Source organism: Alexandromys fortis, unplaced genomic scaffold (genome assembly GCF_014885135.2).
Source record: "Alexandromys fortis isolate MF-2015 unplaced genomic scaffold, M_Fortis_MF-2015_v1.1 scaffold_219, whole genome shotgun sequence".
Taxonomy (NCBI): domain Eukaryota; kingdom Metazoa; phylum Chordata; class Mammalia; order Rodentia; family Cricetidae; genus Alexandromys; species Alexandromys fortis.
This window is the reverse complement of record NW_026068092.1, coordinates 1145651-1168719: the sequence shown is the minus strand read 5'-3', so window position 1 is coordinate 1168719 and position 23069 is coordinate 1145651. Positions and strand designations below refer to the sequence as shown.

Sequence of the window (23069 nt, the reverse complement as noted above, 5' to 3'; positions counted from 1 at the left end):
GCGGGGAGGCGGAGGGAGGGCAAGACGGTAGCGCTCCAGACGAGGGCGGGGCGTGAGCAGGAGGGCCGAAAAGAGGCCAGGCCGAGGGCCTGGGCGGTAGTGGGCGGGGTCTGGGGCGGGCTTATAGAAAATGAGGCGTGCCATTGGCTGAGTCAAGAAGCGGGGCTCGGGACTGAACCTAGGCGGCTAGGTGACCAAAGGGATCCCTGGTGCTTTGTGGGGATCACAAGGATCAACAGTGTAGGCCCCTGGTCTGGAGGAGGTAGGAGTGGGGACCTGCGATTAGAGAACTGAGGAGGTAGCACAGGGCATGAATGATCTTTACTCCTGGAGGCCCAGGTCTGCCCCAGTGCCCAACATACACCCTAAGGCGGTCTTCTAAAGGCCCAACCTCCGTGAAGAAAGTGAACTCTGAGAATGGGGAAGGAACACAAAACAATTTCAACAGAGGAGGAAATGGCCTAAGGGATGTCAGAGAGAATAACAGAGAAGCCCAGATCCTTCGGATCAAATCTTGGAAAGGTCCTGCCTATACAAAGAAGGAGAAAAGTTCAGGCAGAGATGAGGCTAAAGTCTAGAAACAAGGTTCCAAGTGCTGACCTCACAACTACCCTCATGAACAGCATGAACGTGGAAGGAGAGACAGCAGATGGAGCAGCGATCTGTTCCGGGGAAGGACCACCACCTTTGTACAGCCCCGGCAGAGGATGATCAGCTCCAGGAAAGGAAGTGAAAAGGGGGAAAGCCAGCCACCTCCAGCATACCTAACTCACTTCAGTGCCTCCACCAAGTCCTGGGATTCCAATCTGGAATCATGGAGCCATGTGAGTGAGGGATGCTAACTCCTAACAAGTAGATAAAGCCAAATTCAAACCCAAGATTAGGTCAGACCATCAGATATTCCAAATTCCATAGGTCTTCCCCAGGGCAGATGTTGGACTCAAATCTTGTCACAACAGAGGGAGAGCCCCTTGCTGGCAGAAGCAAAGATACCTATCCAGCACTGCCCTTGGCACTTGGACGGTCCCAGTGGCACATTCCCAGCACTCAGTACAAGATCCAGGCCCAGCCTTCTGCCCCCATACCAAGCCCACTCCAAATCTGCCCCTGGAGCCCAGCCAGAGCCATGGGTTGGGCAGGCCCTTAGGAGGGAACTCACAGCCAATTCCTGCAGCTGTCCACCTGTGGTGCCTCTGTGAGACCAGGAAAGGTTTGCGTGAGAGGAGCAGCACAGGGTAAAGTCCTACTGAGCCCGCAGTGAGAACACTGTGTTACCCCAAATGGTGACAAACACTGGGCCAGAGGTGATCAAGGATCTGAAGAAAGGTGTTTTAGGAGAACCCTCACCCTTCTCAGCCCTGTTATGTGCCTTTGAGGGTTGCCTATGCAGACAGCATCAAGAGCAGAAGGGGTGCAGGTCACAAATGGTTTCCTTATCACTGGCCTGCGGAGAGTGGTGCTCTCCATTTCCTTCCCCAACCCTAGGGAACTGCATTACAGGGTTCCCTACATTTTGCTCCCACCTTTGTGAAGCATCCCCTTACCTAGACTTCTTCTGATTATCCTTAATTGAGACTATCTTCTGTTTCCTGTTGGGGTCCTTGACAGACAGGACCACCCACCCTCGATCCCCTGGATTGATCTGGTTTGCAATAATGAGCCATGCCTCTACATAGTTCAGTCTTTAGGTTTAGAAACATGGGCAGAACTTTGTGTCCCATAACCCTCTCTTACCTCCGGCTGGAGCCAAGCATGGAGCCATTTTGTTCACTTTTAGTCTGTTCCCGTACACTGGCAGACCTTTCTCAGGTTCCACGTACAAGTGGCTCAGGTAATAGCCTCATTTCCCCCAGGGCAGTACTCCTTTGTGACTTCACCCACTGAAGTCACCCCGGAGACAGTGCTGAATGTTCCATGCTAGAGTCTTGGCCTCTTAGGAGGCAGGGACAGCAGGCCTGGCCAGCTCAGAGGACTCTCTGTCCACAGTGTAAATGAGGACGCTGCTGGCCCATGTCTGGCAGGGATGTAGAGGGCAGCCTCAGAGGCACTGGGCACTCCCGGAACCATGGATGACGCTGCCGTCCTCAAGCGACGAGGCTACATCATGGGGATAAATTTGGGAGAGGGCTCATATGCCAAAGTCAAATCCGCTTACTCTGAGCGCCTAAAGTTCAACGTGGCGGTCAAGATCATCGATCGCAAGAAAGCCCCCACGGACTTCCTGGAGAAATTCCTTCCCCGGGAGATTGAGATTCTGGCCATGCTAAACCACCGCTCTATTGTCAAGACCTACGAGATCTTTGAGACATCAGACGGCAAGGTCTACATTGTCATGGAGCTTGGAGTCCAGGGTGACCTCCTTGAATTCATCAAAACCAGAGGAGCCCTGCAAGAGGATGATGCTAGAAAGAAGTTCCATCAGCTCTCCTCGGCCATCAAGTATTGCCACGATCTGGATGTTGTTCACCGAGACCTCAAGTGCGAGAACCTTCTGCTTGACAAGGACTTCAACATCAAGCTGTCTGACTTCGGCTTCTCCAAGCGCTGCCTGCGTGATGATAGTGGCCGACTGACATTAAGCAAGACCTTCTGTGGTTCAGCAGCTTATGCGGCCCCTGAGGTGCTACAGGGCATCCCCTACCAGCCCAAGGTATATGACATCTGGAGCCTAGGTGTGATCCTCTACATCATGGTCTGTGGCTCCATGCCCTATGACGACTCCAACATCAAAAAGATGCTGCGCATCCAGAAGGAGCACCGAGTCAACTTTCCACGCTCTAAACACCTGACTGGTGAGTGCAAGGACCTTATCTACCGAATGTTACAGCCAGATGTCAACCGGCGGCTGCACATTGATGAGATCCTCAGCCACTGCTGGGTGCAGCCTAAGGCACGAGGTCTGTCCTCTGGAGCCGTCAACAAAGAGGGGGAAAGCTCCCGGGCAACTGAGCCCTTATGGACCCCTGAACCCACTGGTGCTGATAAGTCTGCCACCAAGGTGGAGCCTAGGGAAGAGGCACGATCCGAGACCCAACCTGAGACAAAACCCCAGGAAGACACTGTGCAAGTGGCCAGGCAGTCAGAGACCGTGGGCCTCAGCGGTGAATTGAACAGGGAGACAGAGGAAGGGCACCCCCAACAGTCTTCAGAGACACATACCTAGTGAGCCCCTTGCAAGCCCAGGGGGCCAGCAGGGAATGAGGCACCGCTCTGGCTTGAAGCCTGAGCCTAGAAGTCAAGGGATGAGAGAGAGAGAAGGAAGACAAGTCCCGGAGGAGCTGCTATTTTCATCACTTCTCCCCCCCTTTGAACTTGGTAACTCACATGGCTAAAGAAGCAATAAATCACTATATTGATGCAGACCCTAGTCCTGGGCTCCCCGTGGCTTCCTATCAGACTGCAAATCCTCATTCATAAGGAAATCCATTCCCCACCCTCTAGCCTAAACTGTACCCTCAGGTCACAATTGAGTTAGCAGCACCAGTCAGAGGCTGGCTGGGGGGGCATTTGGAGGGACAGAAGCCAGGAATAATGACTGAGGAGGACACAACTTCTAGAGGGAAGCCAAGAAGCGCAGAGAAGGGTGGAGAAAAGACAAGGAGGTTGAACACTGGCAGCCTGCAGAGGAAGGGTAGGCAGCCAGAGCCCTCTCTTGCACTGGAGGGCTTGCACTGGCTGCATCAGGAGCTCAGGGGCCAGGCAGGTGTTTCATCACTACCCTGGGGCTCTCGGCTGCACACACCTGTGAGGGTCTGGAGAAAGACTACAGACGGTGGTGGACCCCCAAAGTACCTTGGTTGGTTCCCAACTTTCTTGGCAACTGTTTTCAGCTCTGCTCATCATGGGGCATGTTCCTCCTTGTCCAGCTGACAACCAGTTCTCAACTGTGCCTTTGGTTGCTCCACACCATCATTTTTCAGCCCAGAAGTAGGGGGCTCTGCTAGTTAACCCAAGCATGTCCTACAGTCATGGGTAGTTTTGACTGCATCCTGGTCTCTTCCAATCTTAATCCGTTCCAGAGGAGATGCCCCCAGTCAGAGCTGGAAGCTGACCTGGGCAAAGCAAAATTGGCAGCATGTCTGAACCCTATGGGCAAGAAAGGCATTCCACATGGCAGCTTCTGGTGTTCCACATGGGCGTGGCCTGCATCTGGCACCATGGGCTGCCATGTGCTTCCTGTCTTGCTTACACCATGTCCCAAGCAGTCCTCACCTTGTTGTCGTGGCCCCTTTTTCTTCAGCTCACTCTGGGCAACCTCAAGGAGGTCTAAGGGTTTAATACACAAAAATAACATTTAGACTCATCTCAACCCTGCCCCCACCAATGTCTCTACCTTGAGAAGACACCCATGCCAATTTACTCTAGAGAAGTGGGATCCTGTGAGTTCCTGAATGTTCTTCCTACATCCACCCACCTCATCCAGCCCACCTTCACCCCACTGTCTGCTGTTCTACCTATAATCTCCCAGCGTTATAATCACCTAGGTTACATCCGACCACCCTCAGAAAGGATTTCAGTGCTGGCTTCTAATCTGCCCATCAACAGCCCCTTATCCCTGCACCCCAACACATGTGCCATAAGCATACTTGCCAGTTCAGCTCTGAAGGCTGTGTTCATCTCCCCAAACTCACCTAAGGGACATTGTCCTCCTCAAAGCCTTCTAGGGCCAAGCGACATTCTTAGCCTGCTTCTGTGATTTTTGCCTGTGAGGACCAAGTATCCATGGTTGAGGCACGGTGCTGACCCTGAGTAACACTGGTGAGAGTGAGACTGGAGAAGCCCTATGAAGGAACTTGGATGGGGCAGAAGGCTCTAGGACATATGGGACTGGGTAGTGGTGGGGTGCCCCAAGAAGAATTTCTCCCCTCTCATCTCTTGTAGTCTTTCATGATTTGGGGGACAGAAGACACCAACAGGACTTGAGGCTGCTTGAAATTCAAGTAGGAGACAGTTGGGGTAGCAAGGAGATGCAAGAGCTCGTGCTATGTGCATTACAGGTATAGAAATAGCTCAGAGAAGGTGGGTTCCTACCAGAAAGTACAGCACCCAGAGTATGATGCGCAAGTACTGAGCCCAGTCCTCTACAAGTAGCCTAACCATTCATGTGAGCTGCCGAATCTGACAGCTATCTGGAGTGGTACTCGGAGGTTTGAGGACCAGGACAGGACTTCAGGGTGGCTTCTATGGTGCATTCTTGTTCCTCGTGTCATCTTTTCCCTTTTGACTACCTGGTGGCTCCTCTGTACCTGGGTTATGTCACTTCCTCTTGGAAGCCTTCTGGCCCACCTCCCCCACTAGAAACAGGCCTTCTTGCTTTCCCTCTGAACACAGCATCCTTGGATCACGTCTTGGCAGCTCACTGTAAGCGTAAGACTCCTGTGAGATGTGAAAATGATCACAGGACTTCTAAAGTAGCCAAGATTATACAGGATGCCACTTTGCAAAACAAACATTTGTGCACAAAATACAAGACAGTCCAACACGCAAATGGGGGGCCATGCCACAGCAGTTCATCATGTCATCCCTGCTCACTGCTCACAAAACCTCTACTCAGAAGCTTGCTCTTTATGGACAGTGCTAAAGGCCATCAACTCCTGGGTCATACAACACCAAGCCCAACACAGTCCCCTCCTTCTGGAAAAAGGCTTAGGCTGGCTATTCCCAACTCCCCCACCCTTGACCCTCAGAGACCTGCTCTGGTCCACGGTCCTGGGCCTCTACATACATCCCAAAGCCAGCTGGATTTTCTAACAGCAACCATCTTAAAAGGGACTCGGGTTGTATAAGGCCTGCCCATCCTTTAGAGAAAAGCTCATGATATTCTCGTCTTTCCTGACTTATACCTTAGCCATTCTCAGCACTTGCTTGCCTGGATATCTTAGCAGCTTTTGTACCTAGCTGAAGCTCGCCCCATCCTCCACACCTGCCCTACCTCATTGAACATGCATCTGTCTATCCTGGCTGCTCAGAACAACCCTAGCACTACCTACCCTCCCACCCACCCAACCACTCCTGTTTACCAGGTCTGTGACTCATCTGCTCACTCTGCCCAAAGACCCTTGCCAACTCCTGACCCCAAACATGGAACTGCTTTCATCCAGCAGACTGGACCACCACTGGACTGACTGAATCTGGGAAGCTTCCATAAGCTCACAGGAATGTTTCTTCCAACCCCACAGAAGCAGCAGGGGATTGGCTCCAGTAAAATGACAAACACAGGGCCAGGCTTGGGACTAGACCTGGATCACCTCCCTTAGGGCCTCACTGGTGACAAGAAAGCCACAGCAAGAAAGAGGGCCAGGGAGGGTTACCACAGGCCTGAATGCCAGCTTCATTCCAGTGGGTGGGGAGGGGGTGCTCCTTCTAGGCCTTCCTGCCTTCCAGGGGCCCCATTCCCCAAAGCCTAGTCCCTACTCCTAGCAGCCTGGCTTTATGACTTCACTCGCTGGTCACTTGGTGACAATGCTGAGCGTTCCACTCCTCCAAGTCCAAGCCCAGCCCAACCAGACACCTCCCCACAGTGGGAATGAGGACCATGCCTGCTGGCCCGTGTGGGGAGGGGATGTAGAGGGAGGCGGCACCGGCTGCTCCTGACACCATGGACGATGCCGCGGTCCTAAGGAAGAAGGGTTACATCGTGGGAATCAACCTGGGCAAGGGCTCCTATGCAAAAGTCAAATCTGCCTACTCTGAGCGCCTCAAGTTCAACGTGGCAGTCAAGATCATAGACCGCAAGAAAACACCCACGGACTTTGTGGAGAGATTCCTTCCTAGGGAGATGGACATCCTGGCGACCGTCAACCACCGTTCTATCATTAAGACCTATGAGATCTTTGAGACCTCTGATGGACGCATCTACATTGTCATGGAGCTGGGTGTCCAGGGTGACCTCCTTGAGTTCATCAAGTGCAGAGGAGCCCTGCATGAGGATGTAGCACGCAAGATGTTCCGCCAGCTCTCCTCAGCCGTCAAGTATTGCCACGATCTGGATGTTGTTCACCGAGACCTCAAGTGCGAGAACCTTCTGCTTGACAAGGACTTCAACATCAAGCTGTCTGACTTCGGCTTCTCCAAGCGCTGCCTGCGGGACGGGAGCGGGCGCATCGTCCTCAGCAAAACCTTCTGTGGGTCAGCAGCTTATGCAGCCCCCGAGGTGCTGCAGGGCATCCCCTACCAGCCCAAGGTATATGACATCTGGAGCCTAGGTGTGATCCTCTACATCATGGTCTGTGGCTCCATGCCCTACGATGATTCTGACATCAAAAAGATGCTGCGCATCCAGAAGGAGCACCGAGTGGACTTCCCACGCTCCAAGAACCTGACTGGTGAGTGCAAGGACCTCATCTATCGCATCCTGCAGCCAGATGTCAACCGGCGGCTGCACATTGATGAGATCCTCAGCCACTCATGGCTACAGCCTCCCAAGCCCAAAGCCATGTCTTCTGCTTCCCTCAAGAGGGAGGGGGAGGGCAAGTATCGAGCTGATTGCAAGTTGGATACTCGACCGGGCTCAAGACCCGAACACCGGCCTGACCACAAACTGGCAACCAAACCCCAGCACCGGATGCTGGTATCATCTGAGAATGAAGACAGGATGGAGGAGAGGCTGGCTGAGACTTCCAGAGCTAAAGACCATCACATCTCTGGAGCTGAGGTGGGGAAAGCAAGTACCTAGTGGAGAGGGCGCTGGGGGATCATGGTGTGCAGTTTGCACTCACATAAGCTAAATAGGCAGGTTAGAGCTGAAGAAGGCACAGGCGCAAGGAATAAGTAAAATCCGTCAATTAAACCACTATTTTGATTACGTTCTATTAGCTTTTTTCCACTTAGTAGCAAAGACATTAATTACTGACCACCAAATAAATCACAAAGTATATACAAGCATTCAGAGTGCCCAGTGAGGAGTCTTTTTCTCTAGGACTCATCCAGCGCGGGGATGTCCAGCATACTCAGGCCCAGGCAGACTCAGTGAGGCCTGTGGTAGAGGGGACCTCTGCTATAGTCCTTTGCCAGGCTTACGCTTGTCAGCCTCTGGCCTTCTCCCACCCCCAAGGCTTCCAGACCTGGACAGCTCCATGTTTCTTCCTTAACTAATACAATATAAGCTACCCTGACCCTGCCTTGTTCCTCCCCAGTGGTCAGTATCCATTAACCTCAGAGACAATCAAAACTGCTCAAGCCTCACCCTCCCATCCCCAGGAATGGGGTGGCCCAGCTGACAGCTTGTTGCTATCTTCCCCATCCTGTCGACCTGCAATGGCCCAACCCCCAGCATTCTTCAATCAAAGTGTCTAGATGCCATTCCTGGTTACATCCTTCCCTGAAGAGTCCCTCACACTGATCAAATGCTTGAGGGGGTCAGCACCTAGGCAGCACGCATGCTCCCATCTCCTGTCTCTGCTTCCCACTCACTCGGGGAACCCCTTAGATTAAAGCTCAACTTCCCTGAGAGACAAAAGTACAAACTCCCTAGCCTGAGATCCCAGTTCCAGTACTGAGGCTCCCAGGGCACAGGAACTCACGGGGGACATCTGGCTAGCAGAGGCCTGACCTAGTTTGTCTCTGATGCCACGATAAAAACTTTCACCAAAAATAACTTAGGGGAGGAAATGGTTTATTTCAGTGCACACTTTCAGGTCACGGTCCATCACTGAGGGAAGCCAGAGCAAGAGCCCAAGGAGGACCCAAAGCCAGACCATGGAGGACCGCTGCTTCTTGGCTTCTCTCTAGCCTACTCCCAGGCTCTTACACCCCAGGGCCACCACCCAGGTATGCCGCTGCAGGGCCCGGCCCTTCGACATCAGTTAGCAATCAAGAAAATGCCCCCCCAGACATGCCCTCAGGTCAGTCTGATGAGAGGTAATTCTTCAGTTGAGGTTCCTTCCTCTTAGGGTAACTCCAGCTGTGTCAAACAGACAAACACCAGGCAGAACAAGAGCCAAGGCAGGGAGTACCCAATCCAGGTGGTTTCCAGAGAACACCAGTGCAGAGGCCTGAGTGGACCAATGCCAGCAGACTTGAAAGGTGGCTCTCATGGAATCAAAGCAGGGTCTGGGGCTAAGAAGAGTCAGGTGTGCTTTAGGCTACCTGAATAGCTCAAGCCCTGTGACACCAGCAGCAGCTTCAAGACCATTGGATGGGGAATTAGATCATAGTTTCAGACTCTGATAGGCCCAGACACTAGGGACTCTTCACCTTTGTAAGGCATAGGCTCATGGGCCCAGTAGGTCACTAGTCACCTGAGGGCTAGTTACCCTTAGTCCACAAGCAAAGAGCAGGCTGCTGGTGCACATGGCATTCACAGGTTTACAGCGAACCAAATTCATCTTTTCATATCACAGCCCAGACTGAGGTGAGGCCGGTGTCTTGGCAGAGCCCAGGAGCAAGTGTCGAGAACACTGGGATAAGCAGAGATGAGGGCGGGGAGGTACTGCAGGCCTACCTGAGCTAGAAGTTAGGTGCTAGGAGGTAAGAGCTGAAGTCACAGAAAGTGACTTGTCCTGGTGTTAGCCTGATAAACAGGACCAACAATCCAGATAGTCAGGCCTAGCTGGGAGCTGCCGAGCTGGACCCAGAACCCATGAGTGCAATGGCATAACTTTTGGGGTCTGAGCTACCCTTCACAGTGGAAGGCTCAGGTGTGAACTCAGCATAGAAGGCAGCTCTGTCAGCTACACATCTCCTCCCCCAGAGCCCCTTGCTTCTTAGTCCTGAGGTCCTGAGACACCCAGGTGGGCCCCAGGATATGGATCGGCAGCCCAGCCAGATGGTGCCAGGTGTTCTTTAATGAGGGTTCAGTTTCAGCAGGGCCTTGGGGGACAGCACCAATGCTATACTCCCAAGGGGAGTGGTCAGCGTGACGTGCCAACCTGGCCACGGCACAGCACTACACACTTGTGGTGCCTGTGGTCTGGCTCTCCAAGGCCTGGAGTCCTCTGAAGAGTAGACAGCTGTCGTATACGCTCTACAAAGTGTCCCACAAAGCATCCATAGGCCCGGCCAGGCCTGGTTCTAAAAGAAGTCTGAAGCTTTGCGCCGGGCAGGAAGCTGCAGCAGGTTGTCTGTGATGGAGGCTGGGTCCTGTGTGAGGGGTGTGCGGGTGGCAGACCCAGGGGCTGGTGTGCTTGTCGGGGTCTGTGGCCCACCAGCTGGGGTCTTGAGTTGGGTAGAACGTGCTGGGGATGGTGTATAGCTTGCCCGTAGGGCACGATCTGTATACTTGCTGGCTGTCCTGCTTACGAGGCGCTGGAGGGCTGGGGACATGGCTGGGCTCAGGCCTTTGGGAGTAAGACTGTAGAGAAGGGACAGAAAAAAGCAACCTTGTTAGAGGCCAGGTGCTGCTCAAGGCAAGGCCTCCCTCAGTTTCTCAGGAGGAGCCCTGTCAAGAGATATGGTCACTCTGAGCTGAGGAGGACAACACTGGGCACAAAGCAGTCAGGTCAGATCTGTGGAACAGCTACCTCTGCCTGTGGGACTGGATGGAACGCGGACTTTTGGGAGCTGGAGTCTCCAACTCTCTCCAACGTGAATGACATTGACTCCACAGAACTAACTAACAGGAGCTCACAGCCAGGCAAGGAGCCTAAAGAAGGCCAAGGAAGATACTGAGAGACAGAGAGTGCCTCACAGTCTGCTCCATACACAGCCACAGCCCTCACAGAAGAACCCTGTAGATACACCCTGGGCTCTGTCCTGCAAGTCATGTACCCACATGGTCTTAGAGGCTGAGTGAGACGGGCACAAACTCATCTCTACCCTTCCTACCCAAAGGTCCAGCTGCCTCTCACCTGGCCAAGTTCTCTGTGACTCTCCGCAATGCTTCCTGCTTCTTGGCCCGGTTTTTGGCAGCTGCTTCATTGGCCATCTTCAGACCCAGACGCTCCCTGCGGCCTGGTTCCAAGATCTACAAGGTAGTGGGCATGTGAGTGACTTGTGATGGCCCTGCTACCCAGCCAGGCAGTCTGTTATCCAGCAGGGCAGCTGCATGGGCACCAGCTTCTCCTCCATGACTGTTATAATCTAGCAACTCATCGGTCCCAATAGCTGTCAAAAGCACCGCCCAGCTGGATGTAGTTGTAGACGGAAGTTTCTGTCCTGCCTGGTCCTGCAGTTGTATCTGTCTCTGGGTTTTTACTGATCATGCTACATGTAGTGGTGTATTCCTGAAATCCCAGCAATTGGCAGAAGACTACAGAATGTGAGGCCGCCCTGGCCTATACAATCAGATACAGTCTTAAAATAAACACAAAGAAAAGCAAGACGGCTCAGTGAGTAAAGGTGTTTGTTAAAAGCCCGATGACCTGGTTTGAATCCCCCAAGATCCCACAGGGTGGAAGGAGAGAACCACTCTAACAGGTTGTCCTCTGACCTCCATACATGTGCTGTATCACATGCCACATACATACATACATGCTTATACACATACACAAAGAAATAATAAGTGGGTGGGAGCTGAGTGGTGGCGCGTGCCTTCAGTCTCAACACTTGAGAGGCAGATCTCGGTGAGTTCAAGGACAGCTGGATCAACAAGGCGAGGTCCAGGCAAATCTGAGCTACACAGTGAGACACGCTCTTAAAACACACAAAAAAGGCCAGGCGGTGGTGGCGCACGCCTTTAATCCCAGCACTTGGGAGGCAGAGGCAGGCGGATCTCTGTGAGTTCGAGGCCAGCCTGGTCTACAAGAGCTAGTTCCAGGACAGGAACCAAAAGCTATGGAGAAACCCTGTCTCAAAAATTAAAAAAACAAAAAACAACAACAAAAAAAAAAAAACACACACACACAAAAGCTGGTCCCAGCACTTCAGATACTAAAAGGGGTGGAGGGTATGTACAGGAAACAGATCCTGGATTAAATCTCCAGCAACCCCCCCCCCAAAAAACCCAAGTGAAAACAACCACCACCAACAACAAAGACAGTTTAAACTATACCATTACCTTCTAGTTGTTTTTTAAATTATTGTTTTATATTTAAGGTTTTCACTTTTCTGGAACTTACTTTGCTGGTACCAATATTCAGAACCTAGTTTACCTTATCCTCAAAGGCCCTGCAACCTCACACCATCTGAAATACCACCTTTCCCTCCCATGCCCTCCATTTTCTGTCTGCCCCCAGCTTTCCATCTTGCTTGATACTTGGGCACATAAGGCACAGTGGGCTGCCTCTGCCCTGTCCCCTGCAGAGCCTGCCCAGGGTTGGTTTGTTTCAGAACTCTTTCCTGGAAGAGGCCACTGCAGGGCTAGTGCCACTTCCCGTGCAGTCAGAGCCGTGGTCCACACTTTCATGTTCAACAGCACCTTGTCTGTCCTCCTCTTTGGCTTGGTTATCTCACATCCCAGATACAGTCTACAGTCAAGACCTCCAAAACCACCACCCATGATCTGTCTAGGTGTGTGGTACATGAACTCTACCGACTGCTCTGGAGGTTGGGGAGGTCCTCCTGGCTCGGATCAGGAGAGCAATGTCAGGACTGCAGTGCACGTCTGACGTTGGCCTTATGAAAGCTATGCTTCTTCCTGGGGATTTGGACTCTACTGCTGACTAACATGAGCTCTCTCTGCCACAGCCTGAATTGATTACAGCTGGTATCTGGAGGCTTGAGATGACCCGGGGCCCAGCCACCAAAGCATACCTACATATTTATCAACACCACATCTAATCTTGTCGGGTTTCCAAAGAAGATTCACGTTCTTGATCTGCCCACTCAATACCCTGAGGGATAGCACCCTCACAGTGAGCAAGTATCAGGGACCTTTTCTCCTTAACATTCCAAACCACACTGATGCTCTGTTTTGTCCACAAACTCCCTGAAGCCAGGGACATTGTATTTTCTTTCCCCATAGTTCTCAGGCATACCTGCCTCCCACCCACCCGCTCCCTCCATCAGGGGTCACCTGATTTGTACATGTTGTCTGTCTACCTCTAGCTTCCTGTTCCACCAGAGAGAGGCCACATGATGTATACCAGGCTTTATCTGACTCAGTCTTTCTGGTTTGCTCTAGGTCTTGACCTCCATTGATCCAGTCCTACAATGCTGGGCTCACACTGTACTATCCTGAGTGTCCCTACTATGCTATGTAATCAGAGGCCAGCACATGGTCCTTCTGGAAACACACACTATGTCTGCAGGCCTACAGGGCAGTTGGAGTTTCTGGGCTAACTCTGTGTAGTCTAGCCTCCAGGCCTGCTTTGTTACCTTGCCTTGGTCTCCACCCTTCCAAAGGGTTTGCTAGTCCTACCACAATCCCCTCTTCCACAGAAGTCCCATGCTCGGTCTTGAGCAGAAGCACGAAGGCATCCACACCAAGTCCCAGCTTCACGTCCCCTCACCTTGAAAGTCGGGCCTGGTGTCCTGTCCACATAGGGGCTCTCTGACCCTTCCACTCTTAGGGGGGTGTTCTCAACTTCTCCCCAAGTCATCAGTGGTGACTCATTCACACCTGCAGACAGAGAGCAGAGGACCTAGTGGGGTGCTGTCTTAATCCATGTATCCCAGCTGACATTAAGGCCAACAGGCAAACTCTTCTTCCCTGAGACTCCAGAGCCTAGCACCCCACCATCTGAAGGGGAGCATCAAAGACTCCAGAGCCTAGCATCCCACCATCTGGTAACAAAGCAGGCCTGGAGGCTAGACTACACAGAGTTAGCCCAGAAACTCCAACTGCCCTGTAGGCCTGCAGACATAGTGTGTGTTTCCAGAAGGACCATGTGCTGGCCTCTGATTACATAGCATAGTAGGGACACCACAGCCTCAAGGCATGAGAGCTGTACTTAGGTTGGGGAAGGTGGGTCTATTGGACCCCATCCTAGCATAAGGCCAGGGGCATCAACAGAAGAAAACACTTTGGGTTTTTAAGGCTTCCTAAATCCCAGTGCAAACCTATAGTGTCTTCACATCCTTGAGCCCACGTGTGACTCAGTTTCCATCAGTCATTTCTGACTTAAGTCATTTGAGTTCAAGCTTGCTTGCCTGCTCTGCCTTTTCCAGTAACCTTGAGGGCTATGAATAATGTCTGTGTTAACCCATAGAAAAGAGTATTTTTTTGCCCAGTTGAAAGAGCACATCTTTCTATTAAGATTTGGGTTGGTGTATGCTAGCCAGAAGCACTCCTTGTTAGAGATTAGAAGCCTCTTCACTGTATAAGATAATGCACCTGTTTGAGCTTCCTCTCAAGGACAGGGAAGGGAGGTGGTTAGCTGACCAGATCGCCCTTTGTTCTGCTTTCTGACTGTGATTAGTATATACGCTGGCTGAGAAATAAACTCAGCCTATGTTTAGCCTATGTTTCTGTCTTCATTTCTCTCAATCTAACTTTTCTGTAGCCTCAGCGCCCCCTTCCAGGGAACCCCCAGCTAATTTCTGCCGGAGCGGCCTCCAACAGCACTGGGTGTGAGGGCCAGCGTTCAGTGAGGCAGAGGAGCAGCCTGTGTATCAAGGACACACCCAATCTCAGCTGCCTTCCTGCAGAGAGACGGTAGGCCTGGTGTCCAGAACCTCTCCACCTACAAAACTCTCCAAATTTAGATCTGTAAGCACCAGGCATGCACACACGTCTGCCTATTCACATCACAGAGAAGACCAGAACAAGACATGGCACACTGGGGAAACTTAGGCACATTCCAGAAGAGTCTAGCCTGTGCACCGCCCGGTCCAGTCTGGGCTCACAGCCCATGTCTTACCAGGAGCAGGAGAAGGAGTGGCAACAAATCCAAAGCCACCCACTCGGGGGGACTCCTGAGGAATAAGCTCTTTGCCGTCAGGGCCAACCTTGCCCTGTTTGTGCTGGAAGAGAGAGAACCCAGTGTCAGGGGGTCTCCACAGCTGACTGTGCTGTGGTGCATGTAGGAAACACTTCTGAGGTAGAGCTGGGGCTCTTCGGGAAAGAGCAGGAAGACCCCCATTTTCATATCTTCCCAAGGGCACTGAAGGACTGTAGTAGCGACCATCAAGCAAGAGGTGCCCCTTTTCCTCCACCCAAGGATGAATCTCTTGGGATGCAATACTACAAAGAGTTGGTGCTGTCTTTTTCCTTAGAGGCATCTAAATCTCCCCAATTTCCACAACTCCATGATGACCAGAGCTACCCTCTGAGAATACTTACTCACTTGATCAGACTCCCCTGGCATTTCCCAGAACACACTGCTCTATTCCCCTCCCTGCCTGGTAGATAGGTATGGGTCTGGATTAGCTTCCAGAAGCTTCTCTTCCCTCAGACCAATATCATAGCAGCTGGTACAGAGCTGGACCCATTGGAAGGGGGCCAAAGGAGACATGGGTTGTATCACAAAGGGGCTGTGGTAGTTTTGCCAATTAAGCTTTTTTTTTTAACCTTTTTTTAATTGATTTATTGAGCTATACATTTTCCCCTGCTGCCAATTAAGCTCTTGTCTGGCCTCAGGACAATCCTAACTTAAAGGGGACAACTAAAATGAAAGACGCCACACCTATCCATAGTTAGCCCATCACATTTGTCCAGCTGCCTGGTAGCTCTGCTGACTCACCTGGGCATTCAGGGCAGCCGCCTGCTGTAGCTGGGACCTGCTCAGGGCCTGACTGAAGGGGTCCCGGAGGAAGCGTGTGTTCTTATGAACTACCTGACGTGGTTTCTTGAACAACTGCTCTTCATCAGGGACACCTATGAAAGGAAGAGCACAGTAGCAGGTATCACAGGGGTGGGATGCTCCATGACCCACCCCAGCCCTAGAGGTCATGCAGCCTGAGGGGTAGAAGCATACTTAGCTAAGTCACCCCCAACCAACACCACACCTACAGAACCCAACAAAGCGGTGTGGAAGGCAATGCTCCACAGATGTCACATATTCCCAACCCCAAGATGGCCTAGAACCTCTCTCTGGTCCATGCTGCAGTGAACACACACACACACACACACACACACACACACACACTTTAAAAGTCCTGGCCCTCGGTCCTACTCACTCACCCTCAGGATAGTACATAAGAGAATTCTTCGCCTTATACTTCCAGGTCTCTACTCCAGCCTGACTGCTCTCAATGGCTTGGTGCTCTGCCGATGGGAGTTCAAGATTATCTTTCTGTCGCTAGAGTGATATGGGGGAAAAGTAGGATCAGTGAGGCATTCAGACCTTGTGGCCTTGGGACTCCATCCCCAAAGAAGGTGCCCATGTGATGTGGGAGTGTCATATCAATCTGTTGATTTCATTGGCTGAGCAATAAAAGAAACTGCTTGGCTGGCCCTCATAGCTTAGAACATAGATGGGAGGAGAAAACAGAATAGGATGCTGGGCGGAAGAGGAAGTGAGGTCAGACTCTGCGCTGCTTCCAGAGGGACCGGACAGCCACCATGCTCTGCTCTCCCAGGCAGCTGCAACCCACGATGGACTTAGGCTAGAATCTTCCCGGTAAGCGCACCTTGGGGTGCTTACACACATCATTAGAAATGGGCTAGTCCAGGTGCGAGAATTGGCCTGTAAGGGCTAGAGTTCATGGGCCAAGCAGTTCTTAAATGAACACAGTTTGTGTGTTGTTATTTCGGGCATGAGCTAGCCAAGCGGCTGGGGTGTTGGGGACGCAGCCCCGCCGCTCCTTATTTCAACACCCATGTTTTCAAACTCCGGGACTACCTTCTCAAACTCCTCCTCAGCTTGGTAGAGCCACGCATGACGGGCATGGCTTTTTTCCTTGGCCACCTCCATGATCTCCTGGAAGGAGGCATTGTCCTCACTTGTGTAGCGGCTCAGGAAGACATCCAGGCTGGGCAGCGGTTCCTTCTCCTCCTCATCTGCAGCCTCTCCTGCTCAGGCAGGGGTCACAGGTAGGGAACACAGAATCACTCACATGATCACCACTGTATAGCCAGTCTGGGGACCACGCCACTCTGGAAGAGCTGGGACCCTGACTCCTGCTAGGTGACACAGCAAACCCCAAGTGTTCAGGCAGCCCCAAGTGGCACCCATAGCTGCCGGCCAGTTCCATTCATCTGCTGGATGCCAAAAGAAGTCTGTGATCTGAGTGGCTGGTGAAGGGGCAGGGACGAACACTGAAGCAAGAGCTCATGAGGACAGCTTAGCAGCCCCTTCCTCTGCCCAAACTGTACTAACCCCAGAGGACTGACCTCCAAAGCCCCAAAGTTCTTCTTTCCTTCCCGGGACTGCCTTGTCCTAACTACCTTTCCCTTCCTGGCTGGTGTTACAGGTGAGTGTGGTCACTATGCATCAGGGTATCAAGTTCATTCCTAAGACAGAAGCCATATGGTCCAGCGCTCCAGGGAGGGCCACACAGACTCTGGGCCACAAAAGCCAACCATACCACCTTGATCCCTGCCACCAAGGCAAGTGATTATCCTGTAGAGGTAGCACTGAAAATCTCAAGGGGGCATGTGAGGCTGAGGTTTCTCATCCATTCTGACAGTCTGAACCACTATCTGTGTGTCAGCCAGTGCCAAACACAAGTTCAAGAGCATTCAACTGTTGACTATTCCTGATACCTACAGAAGTTACATTCTTTCGAAGCCTGTTTCCTTACCTGTAATTACAGAACTCCAACGTTTACTGGTAAAATGAATGTGTAAAAAGAAGGGCGTCTTCAGATTGCCCCATGACTACTGTATTTCCATCAAGGATCAAGCTCCAAGGATAGCGACTACTGTGTTCATGGCAGAAAAAGCTGGGCTGTGGAGAAGCTATGCTTGAGTGAGCACGTTGTACATCTGCCCTGGTACAGCACGCTGCAGACTAGAGCCTGATACAGAAGCATCTTAGCCACCTCTAGTGATAAATCCTATTACTGATCAACCAACCCAGACAAGTCCCTTAGGATGCGGAACACACACATGGCCAAGAGATCTATAAAGGGTTCCTCCTGACTTTAAGATACACCCCACACGTACATCCGATGCTCAGGAAACGTGTCACCTGTTCTACATGCCTGTGGATGTGCAGCACCATGTGCTAATCCAAATGCGGAGCCCTCCGATGGGAGCAAGACCACGACCCTGCTCTCTGGGAGGGCATTCGAATTAGCAGTTAGGGTGAGAAACAAGAAACACTTTCTGGAATGTTACATCCTGCAGGGAAACACAGAGCCAGCAGTGTGGCAAACAGTGAGGCGCCGGTCTCAGCACAACAAATCAGAGAAGCCAAGGCAAGCTGTGAGGTATAGAGCCCCAGGGTGTTCCAACTTTACACAATAGGTCAGGAACCTCAATGTCCACACAAGTTTCTGCCTCTTAGCCTAAACAGGTAACACCCAAATATGGACCTGAAGGAAGAGACACAAGCAGCAACTGACGCAGAAGGAAGAAGGGGCCTAAGGCATCTTAAGGAGTCAGTAACAAAAGAGCTTTCCCAGCCCACAGACCCTTCAAGGCAAAGGCTGGTACACTCAACAGGCTGGTGACAGTGACGGGCTCTCATTCCAGAGACAGGAACAGAATGCTGTTCCTACACACTGGGGAGCTGGACAGAACTTCTGCTTCCCACACCAGGTTTTGATCCCAAAAGCTGATACTTAGGTTAGGAGACCCCTCTCAAGGATGAAGTGTGGTCCTGAGAAAACTCAATATGGCTCCCAAGCACTCTCAACCATGAGACCAAGAGAGTGTGCTCACTCACCATCATCTAGGTCCCGGCCCTGCAACCGGGGCTTGCTGCCCACCACACCAGAGCCTGCGTGTACCTCGGGAGTTTCAAAGGTGGCTGGAGTAACATCTGAGGGAAGCAAGTTAGAAATTAGAGCAAGTCTAAAGTGACAACAGACTTCCCTCTGTGCCCTTGTAGAGTGGCATCCTCTTACAGGGTGGTGGAGGTTCCCGAGATATCTTGCCCAGAGCAGAGCCAAACTTGATGGCAATCTGGCGCATACGCTCCAAATCTCCATTTTCCTCAGCCTCCAAGTATTCCTTCTGTGCCTGCAGCTTCTCCACATCAGGGAAGAAATCTCTCTGGATGACTGTCTGGAGTCCCTATCATAAGCAATCAGAACAAAGGCCAGAGCTGGCATCTGGGAGCCTTGACACCAGTATCCATGTTAGGTCCTAAGGGCTTTTCACTTCTGCCTATCTGGATAACTGCGGTTTGCAAGATGGTTTAGAATCATTTTCTAGCAAGGTGGTCCACTTCATATGGCTCTGATTACCTAACATTACTGAACAACCTCTTGATGCCCATAAAAATCCTTCACTAACTGGTCTTTCTCGTTCTCCTTCGCTGGCCCCATCTACAACACCAGCCGGACTAATGTGGATGTTGCCATCCTCATTCCACCCATGAATTTTTATTTCAATCCAAACCTTTCTCTTGAAAGCCAATTACCACTACCGCCACCACCGGATGAAATTCACAAGGTATCGCCTCCAGCCAGACCTTGCTGTGGAGCTGCAAATCTGTATACCCAGCTGCGTGGCAAGGACACATGCTGGCATATCCCAGAAGCGTCCTAAATTTAACCAGTCCAAAACTAGACCTATGTCAGCTTGCCCTACAGCATGTTTGCAGTGGGACCCCTAACTCGACGAGCAACCGAGACCCTCACTCAATAACACGGCCAGTACCGCGGTCTATTTCCAGGACCCCCCAGCCTTTACGCTTAATGTCGCTGCCTTCCAGAAAGTCCTTTTCGCCATTACCCTAAAAACGTGTCAAAATTCTACCCAAACTTTAACAGGAAACTTAATTTCCTTGACCCTCAACAGACAACTCCAACTTTTCGTTGAAAACTGAACACCCGCTCCTGCACTGTTTCCTTGGGTCTCAAGATTTTCCAAACCCAAAGGCAGTTGTTCCGCTTCCCTTGGAGGCTGAGAGTTCCAGGACCAGAAAAAGGATTGGAGAGGAACGCGAATCGGGGGAGGGGCCCGAAAGTAGCCAGCGCTCGCACTGAGCTGGTACCTCAATGTACTCTTCTTCATCCAGAACCCGCTGCTTGCTTCTCGCAACCCCGGCCTCCCCGGCCGCGCGCTTTCTCGGAGGCGCGGACGCGGAGGGCAGAAACAGAGAGCCCGCCGAGGTCCCGGGCGTCCCCATCGCTATCCCAGAACCGCTCGGGCGGCGTAGGCAACACCAACAGCCAGCCAATGGAGAAGCAGTATTTTTATAACAAAGCCGGCGCTCCAAATGATGTCACTGGGAGCGCCGGATCTTAAGAGACTTGTAGTCTTTGATTCCCGTCTGCGTTGCTCGTGCCTGTCTAGACTATGGTCACTAGGGAGCGCTGTGGGGTGAATATTTGATGCCACATTCCTTCCGTTAGAAGTTTCAATTTTTCTCAAAAAACAAAAACAACAAACAAAAGAAACCCACTGCATATGTTTCAAAAGAGTTTTTAAATACTTCAAAAATCATATATAACTGCAAAATTCAGAAAAAGAACACTAAGACAATTCTTCCCAGATTATCTAACAAAAGGTAAATGAAAGGAAAGAACGAGAGGGCACTTAAATCTCTGGTTAGATTTATTAGTTCCCTGCCTGCCGAGTGGCCTTCCCAAAAGAGGCGTGTACTCACTGACAGGATTCACGGGACTTCCATCCTAAGGGACATCGTGAATTATGCCACACAAGTTCTAGCCCAGAATGATTTGGTATAATTTTGCTTTTCCAATGATCTCTCTTCCTTCATTGGGAGTCATTGGGGACTTCATGGCTATGTCCCTGCCCCCATAGAGTTGACCACAATAATAAACACACATTAAGTCATCCTGAAAATGTGTAAAATCACATCTGTGACTTGCAAGAAGTCTGTACTCAGAGAATCCTGATTTCTACACAGAGCATATCAAACGACATTTTCCCCAGGCAGTATGTGGTCATAGATTGTGGTCATAGTCCAAGACGAATGGACAGGCTTCAGTCAAGTGGCACTGGAGAGGCGTGTGCAGAGGCCCAGGCTAGGATGGAGCAAGGCAAATCCCAAAGTAGGGCGTTTTTCACACAGTGCAGCGAGGGGCAGAGGGGCAGAGCCGAGCTGCACAGTATCTTTGGGGTCTTGGCAAGAAACATTATTTTCATTTTGAAAGGGAGGCCATAGTGGGTTCAGGTGAACATAACTAGAGAAAGCTGTAATGGTCATGGTGCAAGGTGACGGCAGTTTTCATCAGGTTTGCACAGCTAAAGCTGCAGAGACGCTAGTTCCTAGGCTTTATTGAGATATTTAGAGGCGACATTGGATGGGCTTGGTGTGACTACGTGAGGGACAGAGATACTGTAAGAAGAGAATGAAGAGGGGTGTGGAGATAGCTCATCCTTTAAAAATCACTTCCAGAGGATTGGGGTTCAGTTCCTGGTATCTACCCCGTGGCTCACAACTGCACTTCTAGGGGTTCCAATGCCCTCTTCTGATCTCCACCAGCAGGGGCAAATATATCGTGCACATGCATGCATTCAGGCAACACACACACACACGATTGTTTTTTAAAGAAGAGAATGGAGATGGGAGAGGCTTTGAGATGGAGTCTCTGGACACTTGTTAAGGCCAGGCATCAGCTGAGGGGTGGGAGGAGCCTCTGCAGGGGATGGTAACAGCGAGAGGAGGGCAGAAACTCAGGCAAACTCTGGTTCTGGATAACTAAGAAGGACAGGGGCCTGGAACCCAGCACAATGTGAATGCCCAAGCCTGCAGGTGAGCTGACCTCCTAGACTACTGTGTCTGAAGCTAGACAGCGCCATCTTCTAAGGCAAGGCCAAAGTTCGGGCAGCCTCAAGTGTGCATCCTAGGGACTGGGGAAGGAGTCCCCATCCTGGAGGTCTCTAGCAGTGTTAGGGACAGCTCTGGCTGGGAATACGTGCCTTCTCGGTGTTCTCCAGACCAGCCATCTTTTTTGTTTTGTTTTGTTTTTTGAGATATGGTTTCTCTGTAGCTTTAGAGCCTAGAACTTGTTCTGTAGACCAGGATGGCCTCGAACTCACAGAGATTCCCTGCCTCTGCCTCCCCAGTGCTGGGATTAAAGGTCTGTGCCACTACTGCCCGGCTAAACCAACCATCTTTACACAGTGCCAAGATTTTCTGCCATTGGTTCTACAGTTTAGCTTCCATGGATGGACCACATCTCTTGCAGACACCACCACACACTTCAGAACCTGTAAGGGGACAGAGCAAGGAGATCAGGACAGGTATAGGGGGAGTTAGCTGCCTCCAGCCCACTGCACAGGTCAGCAGGCGATGGAAGCTGCATTTTCATGCTGTAGTATCCTGCACACTTCTGTGTGACCAGGATTATAGAAGGACAAACTTTCCCCAAGGTAGTGGGGATGGGATGTTCCCTGAATTTAATCTCCTCTTGCCCACCCAATAGGCAGATGCCACTGTAGGAAATCTCCTGGAGGCAAGCGGCTAAAGATCGCCCATCTGGGAAGCAGGTTGGTAGTGCCCAGAGGGCATAGCAAATCCTAGGAGGACTTGCTACCATCCACTGGCTTTAATTCTTGTAGGGGAAACATGGTACTAGAACTGAGGATTTGTTGAGCTGTGCTCTCCAAGACATGCTGATCCCCTAGTTCTCTGGAAATGTGGAGGGGAGCCAGCTCCTCAATAGGTGTGGAAATGAAGCCTGAAACGAGGACTTGGGGTCCTGGACTGTTTGGTGGTATTTGTAGATCTTGTTTATTTCTTGGTAACAGCACAAGGCTGAGATGAAGGAGTGGGTGCGGGGATCTGGAACATACCAACTGCAGCCTTCTTATTCCACAGGGCTTGACACAGGTCCAGTGTAGGACCTTAGAGGACAGAATAAGCCCAGAAAGTGGAAGACTAGATACTGGGCCAGTCCTGGAGACAGCGAGGGAGGCTCCCTGGAGAGGATTTGGGGTCCTGGATGGAGTTAGTGCCTCTCTAGGTGGTAATTATGCCCGAGGAAGTTGACCTGCTCTGTCTGCACTTTACCTGCAGGAGCTCTCTGGTTCCTGCCCCACGTGCCCTCCTGTCATAGGTGAAGAGGTCTTAGATCCCCTCTCTCCCAGCACTGGCCAGGCAGACACTGAAAGAGAACCATGGAAGAGGATGCTGTCCTCTCTTAGTTTCTGTGCAAGTAGCTCTGTCTCCCTCCTACTTTGTCATGCTCCAAGTCACTGCCAAAGCCAGGAGAAACTCCAGACACCA

General features: G+C 51.5%; 3 protein-coding genes across 3 annotated transcripts; 2 read left to right on the top strand and 1 right to left on the bottom strand.

Annotated features, from left to right (window-relative positions):
* The first annotated feature begins 706 nt into the window (after positions 1 to 706).
* On the top strand, positions 707 to 3481 carry Tssk1b (testis specific serine kinase 1B). The gene has a single exon (XM_050122977.1). The coding sequence runs from the start codon at positions 2066 to 2068 to the stop codon at positions 3161 to 3163; it is 1098 nt and encodes a 365-aa protein (XP_049978934.1). The 5' UTR covers positions 707 to 2065; the 3' UTR covers positions 3164 to 3481.
* Positions 3482 to 3802: 321 nt separating this feature from the next.
* Positions 3803 to 7754, top strand: Tssk2 (testis specific serine kinase 2). The gene has a single exon (XM_050122980.1). The coding sequence runs from the start codon at positions 6599 to 6601 to the stop codon at positions 7673 to 7675; it is 1077 nt and encodes a 358-aa protein (XP_049978937.1). The 5' UTR covers positions 3803 to 6598; the 3' UTR covers positions 7676 to 7754.
* A 221-nt stretch (positions 7755 to 7975) lies between these two features.
* On the bottom strand, positions 7976 to 20035 carry Ess2 (ess-2 splicing factor homolog). The gene is made up of 10 exons (XM_050122979.1): positions 19866 to 20035; positions 18772 to 18940; positions 18591 to 18686; positions 16602 to 16771; positions 15941 to 16058; positions 15501 to 15634; positions 14679 to 14781; positions 13329 to 13438; positions 10788 to 10903; positions 7976 to 10291 (listed from the first exon to the last, which is right to left on the bottom strand). Exons 1-10 carry the CDS (start codon positions 19998 to 20000, stop codon positions 10012 to 10014), a joined length of 1431 nt encoding a protein of 476 aa, XP_049978936.1. The 5' UTR covers positions 20001 to 20035; the 3' UTR covers positions 7976 to 10011.
* Between the last annotated feature and the right edge of the window lie 3034 nt (positions 20036 to 23069).